The sequence below is a fragment of the Coturnix japonica genome, chromosome 1 (genome assembly GCF_001577835.2).
Source record: "Coturnix japonica isolate 7356 chromosome 1, Coturnix japonica 2.1, whole genome shotgun sequence".
Taxonomy (NCBI): domain Eukaryota; kingdom Metazoa; phylum Chordata; class Aves; order Galliformes; family Phasianidae; genus Coturnix; species Coturnix japonica.
The window spans coordinates 43,875,140-43,895,069 of NC_029516.1; the positions used below are offsets into that span (position 1 = coordinate 43,875,140).

At 44.0% G+C, this 19,930-nt stretch overlaps 1 protein-coding gene across 1 annotated transcript; it reads left to right on the forward strand.

Annotated features, from left to right (window-relative positions):
- The first annotated feature begins 10,513 nt into the window (after positions 1-10,513).
- Positions 10,514-15,872, forward strand: APOLD1 (apolipoprotein L domain containing 1). The gene is made up of 2 exons (XM_015860039.2): positions 10,514-11,135; positions 13,386-15,872. The coding sequence occupies exon 2, from the start codon at positions 13,395-13,397 to the stop codon at positions 14,133-14,135; it is 741 nt and encodes a 246-aa protein (XP_015715525.1). The 5' UTR covers positions 10,514-11,135; positions 13,386-13,394; the 3' UTR covers positions 14,136-15,872.
- The last annotated feature ends 4,058 nt before the right edge of the window (positions 15,873-19,930 follow it).

The following is a 19,930-nucleotide window of genomic DNA, read 5'->3' on the forward strand; positions in this document are numbered from 1 at the left end:
AGGCCGCAGCGCTCCCATTTATAGCAGCGCAGCGGGCGCTGATTGGTGCACACCGCCCCGCCCCGCTCCGCTGCTGCTCGGCTCTCGGCCGCTCAGCTTGTGTTTCTTCGGGGAGAATAAAGTGTGTTTTTTATACTTTAACTGTCACCAAATCGCTCTTTCTCTACACCTGATGGAGCGTGGAGGGGTCTATTTTCACTTGTGGTTGTCTTGTTCTAGAAAGAGTTGCGTTCGGGCGGACAGAGGACGATAAATCCCGTGTCCTGCAACCGAGCGCTCCTTCCGAGCGAGAAAGTTTTGTTTTTCTTTGTAAATTATTAATTCTCTCTTAATGCTAACACGAAACAGCAAAGCCGGCGTCAATTTCCAAAGGGTCTCTTTTCCTCCTGAGCCGGAAGCGGGCGGTCAGGGTCCCGTTGTTCCTAACCACAGGGCTCCGAATCTGCCGAGGTAGCACAGCTGCCGGCTGCGGTGCATTGAGCGCTGCTCACCCCGCTCCATTCTTCCGCCGCTGCCAAACGCTCGGTTGGGGTTATTTCTCCCCAAACTTCCCAGGCTACAATTCCAAGCGTGTCTGTGTGACATAGGAGACTGTACAGTTTGTGCTCCTCCAAATGAGAGGCTTTCTCTGCAACTCTTTGCTGCTGTTAACGTGGCGCTTTAAAGGCTCATGTAATGGTAATGGCTGAGGAGGGACGTGAAGACCGAATAGGAAAACGTTTGTGTCTAATGACTGAGAAGCGTGGAAGTCTCTGGCACGCTGAAACGAGCCACGTAACTAAAACGTGCAGTGCTATTTATGTACAATATGTTGGTGTGATTCAGTGCATGGGAATCATGGAAAGAGCGCATCTGCAGGAGATGTGAAAATGCCACTCTGTGCATATTTTGATGCCAAAATAGAAAGAAAAGTCTCATCTTTGCCTGCTTCTCGCTCGCTGTTGCAGTCAAACTCAGAGCAGTTTCTGTACATAGAACTTTGGGCTGCAGCACAGAGTACTGATAGGATACTTGATATGATTCCCATATTCATTTAGCTTGAAGTTTGTCCATTCACATCCCTCACCCATCATATTGCTGCATTTCTGCCTAATGTGTACAGACTGTTCTTGCAGGGTGCTGACCAGATGTTCAGCTCCATTGTTTCAGCAAAATGGAAGAGATGTGGCTGAGAAAAAAGTAATAACTCACTCCCTTCTCCCATCCCACCACAGGGAAACTGAATAGTAATCTTTGTCTCTCCCACTTCTGCTTTTTCTCTGATCCTTCCTCATCATTGAGGTTTCCCAGCTGAGAGTTATTCCTCAGGCAAGGAGGGTGACTAGGATGGAAAGTCCACCAGATCTGGATGTTGGCCATGCAAGCAGCACTAGAAACAGGGTGGCTCATAGAGCAATATTCCCCAGGGATTTTACAATGGCAACATAACCATAAGCCACATGTACTTCATGTGGCAATAGTGGGCACAGAGAATTGAACAATGAAATTGGTAGTGTCTCCTAAAGCTCCCTGAATTCAGGTGGATGAATTCTGCTCCATCATGTGAAACTCTGTGCCCTCTAAGAACTAACCTTGTTATGGGATCTGTAAGATGAACCTTTTCATGCTCACTAACTCTTCCCATATTGTGGTGCCAGTGCTGGGGTTAGGACAGAAGCCTTCCTACCCCACAATAAAACAGTTTCCCTCATTCTCCTCAACTCCTGTTTTGCAAGAGCAATAATGCAGCACAATAGAAGATTTTTCTCCAGTCTGTAATCTGATCTTCTTGAGTCTGTTTTTCTCTGAGTCTTAAAAATCATACACACACATAGTCTGATGAAATACAGCTGTGTGCCTAAAACCTGTATAGCAGCAATAACTACAATACCCACCATCTCCAGAGGAACAGCTTCTCAACACGTGCCAGACCAGCAGCACAGCACACAGCTGTGGTCCTCACTCCACTTTTGAAGCCATTAAGCTCCATCAATTTGTATCCCTCAAAAAAGACTATTTCTCAACTCAAAACAATTTTTTGTAATCTTTCTAAGGGCTTCTGCTTGTTTGATTTTTTTCTGTTTATGTGTTTACCTCATGATTCCCCTTTTACTGTTTTGAAGACAATATGTTCCTGTTGCACAAGGAAGCAGCAAAGCCATGATGTTAGGAGGGAAAGAAGAGGTGAATGCAGCACCGCTTCATTCAGTAGTGAATGTGAACCCACAAGGATGGCGATCTGCCCTCCTCCCCCAAGTACAGCTATTCCCTGTGTGTGATTAGCAGCACAAGAAGATGGAAGTTATACACCAGAGGTGATCAGTGTAGTCATATTCAGGCTTAATTACAATATGCAGAAGCAGTACACATTTCTCTGCAATGCAGACACAAAAGAAGACAGGGAGAATACTTGCTGGAGAGATTTGCTCTCCCTCCTCTCCCTCATTTGCCATCACAGTTACAGCAAGCTTTGCTGCCTTAGATTAGATGAGGTGACCATGAAGAAATAATGGGACCTCAGAGCTGTTCTATGTTGTTAGTTTCTGAGCTCTTCTGAGTATTGTTAGTGCAGCTCAGGCTGCAGAGCGAGATTCAAAAGCCCCTTTGTAGCACTTCTAGTCAGTGTGATATATGTAGATTGTTATAACCAATAACATATGCCTTCTAACTTTAAAGAAAACCTATTGTAATTCAAACCAAACTTCAAGCCTGCAAGATAATAAGAATTGCAAGATAAGGGCAATTTTTCTTTTTTTTTTCTTGTCTCTTTTATGTCACTTAACCCTGCACTAGGTGAGGAAGCATAGTGACCACCAGCACTGACATCACTGGTCCTAGGGAGACCACTAAATATATATATAGGAGACTTACTGTTTATCTGTTTCTACATATACTCAGGATCATTCTTCTTGAATTTATTTGCTTCTCTTCCTCCCCTTTCCTATGAGTCTTTCACTTGCCATTGGTGTTTAAACACATTTTTCATGTTTCTATACCTTCCAAACAAGCAGAGGCCACATCCGCTTTAGGGGTGGGAGAACTGAGAGTCACTTGTCCACACTTCTTAGAAATTAAATTATTTTCATCCTCCAACTTTTGTCTGGCTCAGATTTTCCACCCTCCTCCTGTTGAGTCAGTGTGTGAACTCTCACCATTTCCTGTGAGTAGGAAAAACAGTTCAGAGATTATTCATTTCATTTGACGGCAAAATAAATAAGATAAAACAAAAAATATAACAACATTTAAAAAAATAATCAAAATCCAATGAATCAGATTTCTTGTTTTCATTTCCAATTTGTTAGAAAGCTCAGCTCCCTCCTGTACACACACAGGCCAAGTGGGGATGTCAGCCTAGAAGTGGGGGTGGATCAGGCGATGGGGTAACACCTCACAGACACTCAGGATGGTTGAGGTTGGCAGCACCTCTGGGTACCTCTGCCCCAAACCCTGCTCAAGTGGGGATACTCAGGGCAGGGTGCACATGATAACATCCAGATGGGTTTTTGAGTATCTCTGGGGAAGAAGATCCTCCAACCTTCTCTAGGCAGCGAGTACCAGTGACCTAAGTCTTTCCATACCCACCAGCAACTCACAAAGCCCTAAGTGGGCCAGTAGGAACAGCCATTTGCTCACTAAGGCAGCCAGTCTTGCACATGGGTCTGCTCCATCCTGGACCTTCCTTCCTGGCCTGTCCAGAACAGAAAGGCTATGGCAGTGTGTACCTGGCTGCTGCAACAAACATCCCCCTGCCCTCCCTGTGTTGATGAAGGTGATGTTCCCTGCACTTTTCCAGGAGGCCACTAGGATGCAGAGCCTGTAAAGGAAAGGAGTGGATTGGCACCTATGTCCAGCAGCTGAAGTGCTGGCCTGAGCTCAGTGTAAAAATAACTGCTGACATCATAGTGCCTGCAAGAACAGAGGGACCGTGTGGGGCTGGGCAAACAGACATCTTTGGAGAATGGCTGGAGGAGGATGGATACTTCCAGCAGATTCTTTCATCACCTTCCTCTTGAGTATATGCAAGGCTTGCTATGTACAGAGCTCAGTTTGGGGACTCTGAATCCATTTGTGTTTCTTGTTCCTTTTCCACTGGACACCTCTGGTAGTTTTCCACTGATGGTCAATTTCCAAGAGTTTTTAAAAGTTGCCAGTGTGGAACACTTATAGAATGGCTTAGGTTGGAGAGGACTTTAAATATCATCTATTTCCAACCCCCTGTTCTTTCCCTCCTTCCTTCTGGTATGTACCGAGAAGAGAAATTCCTGTGGCAGCTGCTCTATGCAGAAAAGGAAAAAAAAAAAAAAAAAAAAAAAAAAGAAGAAGAAATTTTGTTCCAGAGATTCTCATCAGTCTACTGGTACCTCTTCTTCACTAGTATATATAAAGACAAAAATGATGTGGCCTCAAAGACCAAATCAAAGACTAAAGCTGTGCTGTGTCACAGGGCAGCTTTAGGGAGCACTCTCTGGAAGCCACCTACATTCAGCATTTAGCAATGGGTAAATCTCCACCTTCCTCCTTACCTCTGTTTCCCTGCGAGTCAGAAGGTTTTTTGCTAAGGCGCCACTAAAACTCATTGAGCTTTCATTAAAGATTGCAGCAGAACAGCCAGAAAGTATCTGCTGCCTGCAGCTTCGGGTTGATAACAGAGGTCCCGGATTCAAACATGTTATTTTTGAATGTACATCAGGAAATGCATCAGCCTCCGTATGCTTCCTGAAATATGAAAGGCAGTGAGAAGTAGGTGGTCTGATTGCTAACACCTCCTTACAGCCTACTGTGCTAGGGAGAAAAAATCTCCTACCACGAAAGAGATTTTGGAGAAAGTGATTGGGTTTTTTCTTTGTTGGGCTACCTCATGACAAGTTACCATGTGAAGAACTTCCTACAGATCTGCTAAAGAAAAAAGAGTGCTTCAGGTGCAACAATTATTTTGCAGAGAGGCTGAAGGAAGAAGGATGCTCATCTTCTGACGCCTCTTTAAAGAGTAACAAAGGGGAGCAAACTACTTGCTTTCTGAGCCTTGATACACTTTCAGCCTGCAGAGCTAATGTCAGATATGAAAAAGTTTTACTAGAGCTCTAACATTCAGTACAAAATGCGGCTACCTGATCTGTATGGTCACTCAGTCTTAGATGTGCCACGAGTATGAAATAAAACTGGCTTAGAAGTGAGCCCAAGGACACTCCAAGAGATATCAGTGTGTATAAGCTTAGCTTCACGGATTTGGATTAAAATCTGACCTAAGTATCAAGAATTTGTTTTGTTCTCAGGCTCATATAGCATGTCTGCTTGTATTCACCAATACAAAATCTTCTCTAAATGTACAACTTTGCCAGCATTTTTGCTAGCTGTATTGTCTGCAAAGCCCATAGTCTCACTGTTCACCTCTTTTTCCAGGTCATTTAGTCGCTGTGTTTAGTAGCCCGGATCCTAGTGCAGACTCCTGCAGGCTTCAACAGTAACCTTTTCCTATTTAGTCCTATGCTTGCCTTTCAGTCTTTGATCTCATCTTTTTCAGAGAGGCTTTGTAAAAAGGCTTTGGAAATTCAGGCAGATCACATCAAACAGGTCGCTCTTCTCCACATACTAGATGACCCCATCAAAATAAAGCTCCACAATGTTTACAAGACAGGACCTGCCATCACATGCCAAAACTATGTTGACTTGATTGGAAAAGCTGTATTTATCCAGAAAGTTGTGCTGAGCCTTGTCACAGCTCCACTAGTGTGGCTGGCACAGCCATAGTTGCAGCCATGCAGCCCTGTGACCTGACAGGCTCTCAGGCAGGGCTTTTGCTGCTGCTGTGACAGATGGAGGATTTAGTAATAGCTTTGATTTTTAACTAGTGACTTGTGTGATCCCTTTTTGGACAGCTCAGTTACATTTTATATTTTATCCACTAGAGTTTATATATGTATATATATATATATATATATTTAGTAGACACACCTGCAGCTTTTTGAATGATGCTTTCTTATCCTCAGCCCACCCTGCTGTTACCAGTGCCAGTATCTTCTTTCCCCTTTTCAAGCCTTTCTGTGTGAGTGGTAGCTCTGCCATTGTGCCCTCAGCACAGTCAGTCACTTCAGCAATGTCCACCCCCCTGTGAAAACTTAATACTCCCAGCTGTTCCTTCAAGTTTCTTTCTACCAGCTGAAGGTTTCTAAAAAGCCTATCATATCAGCATCTCCCTTTAAAATAAGCAAGCAGATAACTTCCATTTTTTCTCTGAACTGACTTGAGTGATGTTCACGAGATTGCTTTATGAGTCTGGATGACCCAGCTGACTTCTCCAAGCAAGTAGCAAGGGGCAATACTTGGTTGTTCAAAATGCTGTGATCAAAAGCTAGTAGAGAGAATTATGTGAATGGGGTGGGAGAGAGATCAAGAGCTGCCTGTACCGCTAGCTGATCTCCCAGCTGATGCCACAGAAATGTGACAAACACACAGTGGCCTAAAGAAGCTCAAAGGGAGTTAAAAACAATTTCCTCAACCTCCAGTTGAAAATGCATCTCACCCAGTTTCAGCGCTCTTCAGGGATTTACACTCAACCCCATTTATTCACCTACTGATACTCTCAGTAGAGCAAGGAGAAACAGCCATCCCCAAAGGCTTGTTCAACCTTTCTCTTTCAGGAACCTGCTCTATATTAAGTTGTTCAAATTCTGCAGGTTCCTGCCCTGTTACAGTGCCCACAGAAAGATACATTTCTGACAGATGAGGTTGCATAGATGAAATCCTGCCTTTATGAGCAAGGGCTGGAAAAGCACCTTGTCCACTCAGGGCAGGCAGTACAAATGCTTGGTCACCCAGGTTGCCTTGTCACAGATAAAAAACTTTGATTTTCTCCAGTAGAAAGCAAGGGAGCTCCTGATAAAGGAGCAAGACTGGGGCAGATTCATTCTGGCTTTAATCAGTGTCAGAAGAATTATTTTGCTTTCAAAGCAGTGCATTTTTTAGATGGAACAGTTTCTGCTTTATTCCTAATGCTGGTAGTAAAACTTTAACAATATGAAGTTAAGCACAACAACATCAGCAACCAGTTATTGCCAGTGTTTGTTAAAAAACAAAAAACAAAAAACACAAACAAACTGTAAAATGCTGAGAAGAGACCTGAAAAATTTAGAGGAGTTCAGGATTGGGTCTTTCATCACAGTGCAAACCGCTCAACCTTAATTCAACTTCTTCCAGTGTAGCACTGGATTCCTTACAGGTTGTGCATCAAATCTCTTATTTGATGATGAAGGAATACAACTGCAACAGCATGATTGTGATCATCTCAGGGCACGTCAACTCCCTCTTTATGAAATTTTAACATTTATAATTTATATTTCTTTTAGAGCTCAATGATGGCACTGCTCATTGTCAAAAGTTAGCATGGTAAAAGAATTCAGACTCTTGTTTCCTTGGAGTCAGTGTTGCAGCACAAGTTCAGCCAGCCATCAAGAAGTCCACAAAGAAAACAACCACGAGAAGCTGAGTTACCTAATTTCTACATGGTTTCTTTGCAGCTCTGGAATGATTCAGTATGAATGAAATCATCCTCTGTTCTCTGCAGAGCTTGAGGGTACGGGCAGCCAGGCCCACTCACTGTGGTGTTGATGGTGAAACACTGAGCAAGCCTGACTCAGTCCCATCAGCTGTGCCACGGGCAAGGCCTGAGATTCAGTTGGAAGCTACTTTTTGTGCGTCAGAGTGTGCCTTGTGCCATGCATGTAGCATAGAATTAAAGGTCGTAAGTAACAGTGTCAGCTGGTCTGCTTATGTTGATCGCAGAAGTTTGCTCTTCATGTTCTAATCAATATTTGATCTCTGCAGACACCGCTGGCAGTGTTTTAACAAAGCAAGTTAAGATGGTGTTCTTGTCATGTGAATGCTTGTTCACAGAGCAGGAACAGGCGTTAATGCACTGGTGTAATGCAGTATATGCAGTACTGTCTAATTCCTCCTCCCTGGCCGATTTTCTCCAAAACTAACATTTCCTTTCAGCTGAAATCACCCCCACACAAGTGAGCAGAGCCCTGAGCAGGCTGTCTCATGAATGCCTTGAAAAAAGTTAATTTTGTAGAATCTTAGAATCGTAGAAACATTAAGGTTGTCTGAAACCATTAAGATCACCTAGTCAAACTGTCAGCCCATTCCCACCATGCCCACTGACCATGTTTTCAGTGCAACATCCACACAGTTCTGGAACACCTCCAGGGATGGTGAGTGAACCACCTCCCTGGGTAGCCTGTTCCAATGTAACAGCACTCTTTCTGAGAATAACTTTTTCCTAATATCAAAATTGAACCCTCTCTGGGACAACTTGAGGGCGTATCTCCCATACTATTGCTGTTACCAGGGAGGCCAACCTCCACCTCAACACAACCTCCCTTGAGGTCATTGTAGAGAGCAATAAAATCTCTCCTGAGTTCCTCTTCTGCACACTGAACAACCACAGTTCCATCAGCTGCTCCTCCTAAGATTTGTGTTTGATATTTCCATCTACCAGTAATATTACTAAAAGCCGCTGCAGCCTTTTTTTGATCTGATTTACATTATTTTTGGTTTTAGTTCTGGATTATTTACGGTTTTCACTGAATGTGATTGAATGTCTTGATGCAAAGAGATAAAATTTGTCATCAATTCAGTCTACCACCAAAAATTAAAAGACAGCTCTTAACCCTGTAGTTAAGGTTGGAAACACTAAATATGGCAAGACATCCTATGTCATAAAGATAATATTCAAATGTAAATATACTTTTGATTAAATATTATTAATAGAAGAAGTATATCTTTGAAACTCTAGGTTCAAATGTCACACTACAGTAGCTCCGAACCGCTTCAGAATAAACACTTGTTCCCTACATCCCGTCTATACTGGAGACAATGAGAGCAGAAAGACCAGCCTCTTCTGCCAAAACTCACTGAAAGCAATAAAACATCCTTCCTTCCCTTTGATTGTCATCTGCTCCCACAAAATGTCTTCAGGTCAGATTTTGCATGGGTCTGGCTGCTGTCCGTTTCAAGAGGATGTGGCTAGATGGGAAAAGGGTGAAGCAGAGGGTCCATTTTTGGCTAGGGCATTTATTTGTGAAACACCAGCTGTACCTCTTCTGCCCTGCAGCCCCAGCTCCTCATGGGTCAAGAATGAAAGGACAGCAACAGCAGAGAGGTTTGGATGAAAAAATACAGCAGATAGCACTGCTCAGAGAGGGTCAGGTGTACCCCACCAGTCTTAGGGTCCCTGGTAGCTGAGATTCACTCACAGCCCCTGGGACCTTCCAGGTGGTTCAGCAGATGTCCTCACATCTGATAGCCAGGATAATGGTGCCGACAGCTTTTCAATCCCTGGGAGGCACCTGGGGAGGATGGTCCTCTCTGAGGGGCTCTCAGCACCCTGACTGAGGTGTGGGCATCCCTGTTCATTGCAGGGGAGTTGGACCAGATGGCCTTTAAAGGTCTCTTCCAACTCAAAATGTTCTATGATTGTTATCTGTAGCTCTTCATGGAAAGTCTTTATTTTCTGGGTATACATCTTGTTACTGGGATAGGTTATGAAGAAATGTTCTCCTTGTACAAAAGAAATACCATGTCTGTAAGCTGCAAACCCTTGCCAAAGCTGATGGGCTTCAGTTCAAGCACATGCTTGCTAAAACAAAGGGAAAGGTTGAAGCACAATTTCCCTTGGTGTCAAAATTCACTTTCCTGTTAACATGGAATTCGTACGAAGTGTAACTGACAAAGATTGCTTGTTTAAGAACCTTCAAAACAATGTTTTCTCTTTCCAAGTCTGTGGCAGGTTAAAGTGGCTCTTCAGTGATATCAGTTTTTTAATTTAACACTCAGTGTCATGAAAGCCCACACTGACAAAACACTTGACATACTGTTTCAGTCATTTTAACATGGTCCAAAACTACACAAAAATGAACAGCCTCAGCATTCTCCTCTCTGTCATCAGCTCTACAGTCCTTGTCTCTTATGTCAGCTCCAGCAACCAAATGTCTGTGCAGCCCACAATTCCCCTTCAGCGAGCAGAAGTGACACTTCCACTGTCTCCATCACTCTGACTACTTCATCCAGGCCACATCCTTTTGTAGGCACAGCTGCCAGGCAACAGCAGGCAGCAGAGGAGGGGAACCAAATGACCTTTCCTTCTGGTTATTGTCTGCTGGGCAGACACCGTAGGGAAAGAACAGCATCTGTGGTTAAGAAATGGAAAAACCACTGGGAGATCACCCCTTTTGAAGGTTTGTGTATGATTTTGTCTACACAGAAGGCGTAAGAATGTGAATCCAGAGCAGCCATCTTGCCACAGAGCCCAAGGGAAATGCATAGAGCTGTGTCAGGGGAGGGTCAGGTTGGATATCAGGAAGTTCTTCACCAGAGTGTGGTGGGCATGGAACAGGCTGCCCAGGGCAGCGGGCATGGTCCCAAGCTGCCAGAGTTCAAGAAGCATCTGGACAATGATCAGACATATGATCTGATTTTTGTGTGGTCCTGTATGGAGCCAGGAGTTGGACTCAGTGACACTTATATTTACCATCAAACTCAAGAAATTCTACAATTATATGATTCTTTGACTTGCTGTGGAGCTGCTTTCCTTTTATGGGCTGGGAGCCCTGCTCCAGCTCGCAGGCAGCACTGCTGCCTTGCATCCAATCACAAGCACCGTTGTCTCAAAGAGCCAGGATTTTGAAAGTACACTGGCCTTGAATGAAGAAGCTGGCTGGTTGATGCTCTAGATGTGGGAGGGGAGAAACTTCAGTCATCAAGTAATTGGTGGCTTGAGCGCAGAGTAAAGTCAGTTGCTATTTCAGGGAAAGGAAAGGCAACTGCTCCCTGGAGGGAATGACTGCACTAGTTCAGAGTCAGGAATAGGCTGAGATTTAATTACTTCCCCCCCCCCTTCCCGACCAAGACTTCAGGAAAAGCGAACACACAATGTTCATTCGTAGGGATCGTTTCCTGAACATGATGTGTGCTCGCTGTCCCGCAGGTCACTTTCCAGTGTGTCACATCCTTCTGCACAAGGGAGAGCAGGAAATGGCAAACTCCCAGTATGAGGCAAAGCATTCCCATTGCAGCAATTGGTCCACGGGAGCTATAAATTGGTCTCCTCCAGAAACAGACTAAAATTTGCCTGTGGGGAGGTCAGCCAGAAACTAAAGGTAAGTTTGAATCAGCTTTTCTTTTGAATCTGTCTGAGTACTGCATTAGGAAAGCATTTAAAGTTTAGCTGTAGATTGGGACTAATGTACACATTATTTCATAATGTTTTTTTTTAAAAAAAAAAAACCACAGTATTTCTTAATATTTATCAATAATTTATTATGAATTTATTAGCAAATAGAATTCATTATTTATTACTAGCAGTAATTTAATTAAACAGTTATTGTTGGGGGATTTTTCTCTAAGAGTGGGAGACATCTGTCTTCCTTTATGCTGACATAAATCTGTGCATTCAAAAGACATGCATCACTGCAAATTTGATGTTATATATTAAATGACTGTTGTAGTGTAACAGTTCAGTGAGTAGTAACTGTAACTACTGTAGTAGTAACTGTTCAGTGAGGTGGCTGCTGGTGTTACCAGAGACTGTTGTCCACAATAAAATCTGCAGAACAAGATGTTAAGAAGCTACAGGCATCAATATATTTAATGATCTGTTGCTAAGTCATTGGTGATGAGCACATTGCTCATTTTGATACTGGTATCTTTCAGGCTTAGTTTTAGTCCTTGTGCCTTCAGCTTAATCTCTAGCTACAGAGTAAAAAATAAGAAGACGATGCCTCCAGCTAAGAAAAGCACAATGTACTGAGTGGCTCAAATAACCCAATGATGACAAAAGCCTGAGAGAAACTGGGATGATTGTTCTGATAGTCACAGGGGCAGAGGAGGCCCTAAAGGATTCTGTATGAAATGGATTAGTAAAAGTAAAAAAGAAAAATGACAGAAAGAATTATTTACTTACACTCTTTAGGGTAGAAAGACCCTCAGGGGTAGCTGGCTTCTTTCTTCTGGAAGACAAGGAGTCTGCAGAATGAAAGCCCTGAGGAACCAAATTATACAGTGTGCCCAGTGTGAGGGATTGGGCCCCTCCAGTTTGTGCAGTAATGGGGACTTAGAAAACATATCTGCAGTAATTAATAGTTACACTTAGCTGGCACTGGGACAAAATCTTTCTACTGCAGAGTCCTATTGTGGTTATTAAGGCAATGTGTAATGTGACCAGCTTCTTAGATCCATGGCTAGATCATATTAAACACAGAGACAATTCAATCTTCTATATGGTGCAGTGGTGTGGAGAGCACGAGCACTGCCCTCATCGGACAGCTGGTGTTGTGCATCCCTCCTGTTTCTTCTTGTGCCTCAGCTGCCATGCAGGTAAAACAGGAATAATGATGCTGGCTTCCTTTATAAAGCACGTTGTAACCCTAGAGCAATTTGAAAACGCTCACTGGAACATTTCCTTCTACCCTGGTGAAAAAGTATAGAGAGAAAAGAGACATCACACAGCTCCAAAATCCTGAGGATTCACCATCTAGAAGGGAGACGTTACCATAGTCAGCACTGTTCTTCCCAGTAGTCCCCTAGGAGTGTATACGCTGAAAATGGGCTTGCTATTCTGTGCCCTTCATGGACTTCCTAAACATAGTCCATGGACCTTTAATGCATGGCTCATGGGCCTTCCTGTCACCACTGCTGAGGATTCACAGACATAGGCTGGACTGAGTACTGCAGAACAATCATTCCCACCTTTGTCTGGATCCTGACGCCAGGTTACAATAAGAAAGAAGTGGCGCAGGACCTTGAGTTACTTAAGCATAAAGAGAGGAAGGATGTTCGCAATCATCATTTGAGGCATTCCCAGCCTGTAGATAGAAAAATTAGACCTTGACTTGCCTCAGCAGCTTCCATCTGTCCTCCTTTAATAGGAAAGGATCCCTAAATAGCAGCCTAGGATAGGTGGTTTTTATCTCTTCAAAGTCTGAACATTCCTGTGAAATATTCCCCTGAATATTACAAAACCTCAGAATCCCATTGGGAGGACACTACCATGTCGTTCTGGCAACATCACTGCACTGGGCACTGAGTCACTTAACTTCCGAGTTGGAAGGGATCCATAAGGATCATTGAGTTCAAATCCTATATAGTTATTTTAATCTTCTCAAGGATGACAAAAAACTCCAAAAAATTTCCCGTCTGAAAGTCAGAATAGAGTAACTAAGCATATGTGTGTGTACGTGCGCGTGTGCGCACGTGTACGTGAGCATGTGCGTGAGCACAGACAGCAAACCTTCCAAGCAGTGGGGTGAAGCAGGAAAACTGGATGGATGCCATCCTTGGGATGGAGGTCAAGGCTGAGCAAGTCTTGTGCTTTTCTTTATAAATCCCAACCCATCTTCTTCTCTTTCTAGACAGAGGCCATGGAGAGGAATGGTGCTTCCCATCCCCAGACGCCAGACCCCACGCGCCACTTCCACATAGCGCTGCTGGATCAGCGACGGAGGCTGCAAGGTCAGATCGCTCACCTTCACAAGGCAGCTCGCAAAATCAACAAGCTTCGCAAAAGATCGCTGATTGCCAACATCAGTGGGAGCTCACTGACAGCCGTGGGAGCAGTCACAGCCATCGTGGGGCTGTCTCTAAGCCCAGCTACACTGGGAGCTTCCCTCCTGGCATCTGCAGTGGGTTTGGGCTTAGCAACTGCTGGGGGGGCTGTCAGCATCACCTCTGATCTCTCTGCCGTGCTCTGCAATTCCCAGGAGGTGAAGAAGGTGCAGGAAATTGCAATGACTTGTCGGAAACAGATGAGGGAAATCCTCGGCTGCTTGGAATTCCTCCGCCGCGGGCAAGGCCCAGGGGACCCCAAGCTTCTCCAGTCGGAGAAGAGAGCATCCATTTCCCTTTATAACTCCGTCTGCTTCATGGTCTTCTGTGGCTCCCACAGCTTCCTTGTGCCAGAATACACAAAAGAGGTCACAAAAGTGAGCCAAGCCATGCTGAAGGCCAAAATCCAGAAGCTGGCTGCCAACCTCGAGATCTGTACCAGGGCAATGGATGAAGTCTGTGAACTCCTTGAGTCCAGGACAGAGCTTTCCCCACAGATGAAGAAGCTCAGCTTGGGTGCTAGAACCACCACTGGGACCCCAAGACCATCCAGCTGAAACAGTAATTGCCCTGTAATGAAACCAGACTTGAAAACACTACATAATTGTCACCACTAGCGCTGCTACCTGTTGCTGTTGTAATATTGGTGAATACTGGTGGTGCTCATCCACATATATGCACACATCTCTTGTGCCTTATTTATATCTGAACACAAAGCTCTCCCTGATATCAAGACAGTTACACATAGACACACACACACACACACACACACACACATACACACACACAGAGGTACACCCCACTGCCTCACGTCCACCTCCATGACTCTGATTCCTCATGTAGCAGAAAGCAGTAGGTCAGCAGAGTGATGAAATCCCTGCAACCTTGGTGCTGACTAACCCCAGTTTGTGGATAACTCATCAATCTATGAATGCTGAAGGGGCTGTGATACCCTCAAAGAGCCAACAGCCACCAACTTCCAGTAGAGTACAGCCCCGTTACCAAGGTACATGTGGGAAGGTTGTTGAAAGGAGCAGCCCTGGATATGACAGACTGTGTGGATGGCTCAGTCATCATAGGGTGAACCAGAAGCCAGAAACTGTTATCCTTTATGAAGAAACCTTTCCAGGCTGAGAACTGTGATGTTTGTGTTCTATTTATTTATGTGAGAAGTTTTTAAAGTTTTGATGTTGTATTTTAAAGTTTTTGATATTTTATTTAAATATTTTGTTTTCCTTTTAAAAAGAGGTCTCTGCTCCAAAGGAGTACATCTGTTCTTAGAGGCAATGCAAGTCTGTGGCAAGTGAGAGCAAGTTATAAGTTCTTTGGTTGTAAGGGTAAGTCCCTGTAGGAAAGATAAAGATGAATGCTGGTAGTTATAACATAGGTGAACTGTGGTTAACCAGTGACAGATCATAGAAACCAAAACAGGGAGAAAGATGGGTCAGTGACCCTGGGACCAGAGCCTGCCCCAGCAGACCCTCTGGGGAGAAGAGTAAGTGTACCTCTTGGAGCATGGAGGGAAGAGTATGCTGGTGTTATGGTCTGAGCTGGAGACCAGCTGAGAGAAGAGCGCACCTGAGAAGTGGTAGTGCTGCTCTCTGTGCAGTCAAACAGCCTGTGAGACCCACAGTGGTTGTCTGGGGAGGGAGGAGGCAGCATGTACAGAGAGCTACACATATGCTTAGCAGTGCTTCCCAGGGAAGGCTCCACATCAGCAATGCATATATTGGTACTAACAGTCAACAAGGGTGCAGAAGAGTAGGATGATTCAGTGGTCAGAACATTGAGGAAGCAAGAGAAATGGCTCGGACTCGGTTTCGAGTGACTGCCCCGCTAAGGATGTCCTTTGTGATTTTCATCCCCTCAGTGCCTCAGTTGTCTGTGCAAAAATGGGAACAGCAACACTTCCCTACCTCACAAGGATGTTTCTGGGACAAATATTCTGAAGTGCTCAGGTGCTGTGGTGATGGAGATCATGCCAATACCTGAAAGAGGTACAAGGAAGAGACCCCAGAATGGAAGGGGTACTTAGGATTTGTGAATCAAAATGATGAAAAAGCTGATTTTTAATTCTATAGCTCTGAGCAAACTCTTGGGAAGGACTATACTCCAACTTACAAAGCTCAACTCCTTCTCAAGTTGTATCTTCCACTCATGACTTCATCATGTGTTTTGATGTGTAAAACAAAAGCTTTTGTCCCTCAGAATGTGACTCAGTTGTCTGTAATGCCCATGCCTGTTTGCTATAAGGGGAAAGTACACTGCTAGTTCGATTAAATGAATATAAAGTACTTTTGTGTCAGTGTCTCTCTGCACACCTGCATGTGATCACATTCCTGCCCTTTCCTCGACCACTCAATTTCATGCTTTAGACACTGGATCATTAATGACCTTATGATCTCTTGCCTTCTACTGAAGCAGCAGCCAGGCCAATTACCAAGTAACACCAAGGTTGCGGAGTGGTAAAATGGCGATTTATTGAAACATACACATCCTTATATAAACTACACCTTTTCATCTACGCCTACTGTATTACACGTCACTAAGATTTTTACAGAATGGGGAAGGGTCTGTCACATAACATCCCGATAAGTTCCCCGTATTTCGTCTAATACAACAGTCAAGGAATCTTTATGAGCAGTGAGGGGTGTGCTCGGAAAGGGAGAGTGAAAAGTGACGTGATCATTTGTGTATGAGTGTATGTATTTATGCCTGTGTGAGTGCGCATCCTGGTGTGCATGCTGGCCTCTGACACACAAACACCTCAAGGTATGTATATGCAAGCATGTATGTGTATCTTTGGGGTGTGAATTACATACTGTGCTAAGGCAGGCCTAGTGCAACATTTTTCTTAATGCTCCAACATCTTGTGAGCCAGCTCCACCAGGATTGTTATGACTTCACCATCCTTTTGAGAAAGCTTTTTTCATTGTCACAACTTATTTCTCCTACCTTCTCAATTTTATGGCAATGTCGCTTTTATCTGTGTACCTTTATACAGGGCACTGCATAGGAATGACAACACAGCTCTGAATGAGCTGATCTGAAAGAAGAATACAGAGTGGATAGCTCACAGTTTTGTGAGGGCTGGTTTGCCCTGCACTGCAATCACACCACTGTTTCAGCAGCTAAGGACAAATGAGAGACACTTTTATTTCCATTACAGCAACATGAGCAAAAAAAGCTTGCATCTGCTCTGTTTTTCCCTAGGTTAAGCCTACACTTGAGGTCAGGATATGCGTTGCGCAGTGCAGATGTGTGAGTGTGACTGAACCTAAGGTACCAAGCTTTGCTGGACAGGTCTCGTTCTCTTTCTACTTAATAGCTTCATTTCAATATAGAATTAAAAGCAGCATCTAAGGGAAGTGCGCTAGGTAAGCAGCTTTTTCACAGTAGTTATTTGCCCTTCAAATTAATGTATGTGTTGGTTGAACCCTTTCTTCAGTAGCTGGACTTGGAGAAGTGTGTGTGTTGATCATTAGCCTGGGCTGGCAGTTATGAAGCCTGGCCTCTTATTGCCACTCTTATTCTCCTTTTATTGAAAATGCTGCAGGGAAGAATGATCCAATGATGAAGCAGTAATACAATAACCATTTTAACGCAAACTCTCACAGTGTGTTTAAAAGCATAATAAAAGTTATTACAGCAAAGGAGTCTGAACAGAGTCAGGGCATGAGGATATACCAGTAGCCTCTCACTAGGCATCCTGATGAGTAGACTGAATTATTTATCATCAGCTGTGATCTACTACACACATTGTCCATCATGTGTTAATATGCATCACTTGTGAAACAGAATCACAGAATCATTAAGGTTTAAAAAGACGGATAAGATCATCCAGCCTCGCCATGCCCAATAACCATGTCCTTGATGCCACATCCACATATTTCTTGACATACAGGGATGGTTACTCCACTGCTACCCGGGCAGCCTGTTCCAATGTACAACCACTCTTACAGATAATAATTTATTTCCTAATATCCAACCTGAACCTCCCCTGGTACAATTTGAGGCCATTCTCTCTTTTCTACCTGGAAGAAAAGGCTGACCCCCACCTATACACAACATCCTTTCAGGTCAATGTAGAGAGCAGTAAGGCCTCCTATGAGAACATCTTTTCCAGACTGAAAAATCCCAGTCTCCTCAGCCGCTCCCCATCACACTTGTGCTCCAGCCCCTCACAGCTCTGTTACCCTTCTCTGGACATTCCCCAGGGCCTCAGTGTCATTCTTGTAGTGAGGGTCCCAAAACTGAGCACAGTACTTGAGATGAGACCTCACCAGCGCTGAGTACAGAGGGAATAGTTGCCATTATATCTGTACTAAAATTCACCCATGTATGTGCCTACACTGCACCTCCTAAAGAAGAATTAGCTTTTAACATGCACTAGGGTTGGAATGTGCCTGTTCAAAGGCCAAGACTAAAATTCCTGTAGTGAAAATTTTGAAGCCCAGTATAATTTACGGCACCCTGTTTTGAGAAGCACAGAAAGGGAAGTGATACATTTTTTATCACACACAAGGGTTTTCTTTAGAGTTTAGGACAGTCAGAAACTAACAGAATGGAATTACCCAAACTGAAATGTATCAGAATAGATGGTGAACTGGTCCCTCTGCCCCCACCAGAACAGCACTTACTGTATTATCTGAGAATTAAGCTCAACAAAGAGTGAGTGACTTCCTATCACATCCCTGACTCCATTTCCTGAGGCATCCCACAGTAAGGGCTCATGTATTATGTACTGGCCAGGCCTAACCTTTAGCACTAATAGTAAACAGAAAGCTCATGGCTCAAATTGTTATATATATATTTTCTAATGTGTGGTCATAGCTAGCATCTACACAGTGCTTTCTGTTTTTAAATCCCTGCTCCTGAGCACAGTGGGATGCAGCAAGTTCATTTCCACTGCTGTCCAGTGAATTGTTCCAAGTTTCCTTTCCTTTCTCTGTCATGCAGAGAGTTTGTTCGGATTTCCTCTAACTTTCCTCATTGTTCTGAGAGCAGAGGAAATGGCACACTAGGAACCCAGTGACAGATGCTCATGAGTGTCAGCATTTCCACTGTGGGCACACCCAGTTGTACTTCCCGAGTGGCAAGAGAGATGGAGGTCGGCTCAGATATACTGTCATGAGTTCTGCTTTGTCATCAGCTCTGCTATATTTTCCAGGCCTAAGCTCTCTGACATGTTAATATCTATTTTCCATAGAGCAAAGGACATTCACCTAGCTGTGAGGGTGCCCTGCTGCACTCAGCATGGGGGCTACAGACCAGAGAGGCCACACTCAGACCACCTGGAAAGTAGGAAGTTCAGGAATGATAGTTATGACATAGTTCCCTCAAAGGTCACTGAAATCATCGCCATTTCCATCCTTCATAGGTTACGTGTTTGGTCAGCTATAGCATCTATCATGGGAGGTGGAGAATGCTGGCTTCCATTCCCAACTCTCATTCTCTCATTTTGCACTCTATTTCTACAGTTGTGTTTTGTTGTTTCCAGCACTTCAAAGTTGTGAAGACAACGTCAGAAATATTTGTAAGAAGCATAGAAAGGACAATTCAGGGAACTACTCGCCTGTTAGCCTCACCTCAGTGCTCTGGGGAAGGTCATGGAGAAGATCCTTCTGGAAGCTAAGTTTAGGCATATAAAGAGAGAGCTGATACAGGATAACCAGCATGGCTTCATAAAGGGCATCAGCTTGACCAACCTAGTGGCCTTCTTTGAAGACATAACTCAGGCACGTCCAACATGCTCTTCTCTTACCAGAGAAAAACATCCCCCATTTCACATGTCACTGCTCTTTGGCAGTATGCGCAATTGTGAACAACTCTTTTCAAGGATGAAGTATAGGAAGAGTAAAATTTCATCAAAAATCTCTGACGAGCACCTTGAGAATTCACTAAGAATCACATCTACTTCCATTGAACCAGATAAATATGCTGGGTTTTGTGCCCTTTTCTTTTTTTTTTTTTTTTTTTTAAATAAAAAATATTAAAGAATTATAGTGTTACTTATATATGTTAACTATATGGCATATTTTATGAGATCTGCTCTGAAAGTAATGCCTCCTACTTTGTTGTGTTGGTCCGTGATATCAGTGTTGGTGATATAGCAGTAGAGATTGATCCTTCTCACCAATATCCTATTACATTTTGCTGCTGTTCGACAGATGGAAGCTGAGGGGCAGTTTGACATATTGGTGTCTGACATGAAAATGCGTACAAGATCGTACCCAGAGAGTAGTGCTCAGTGACTAGATAGTGATACACAGCCACACACCGACACACAATGGCCGCCAGCTCCGCCCCTCCGCTGCCGTCCCGGGCAGACTACAGCTCCCGGCGTGCCCTG

Excerpts from the sequence above, each read along its gene's own strand:
- APOLD1 (XM_015860039.2), top strand. The coding sequence starts at position 13,395 with ATGGAGAGGAATGGTGCTTCCCATCCCCAGACGCCAGACCCCACGCGC.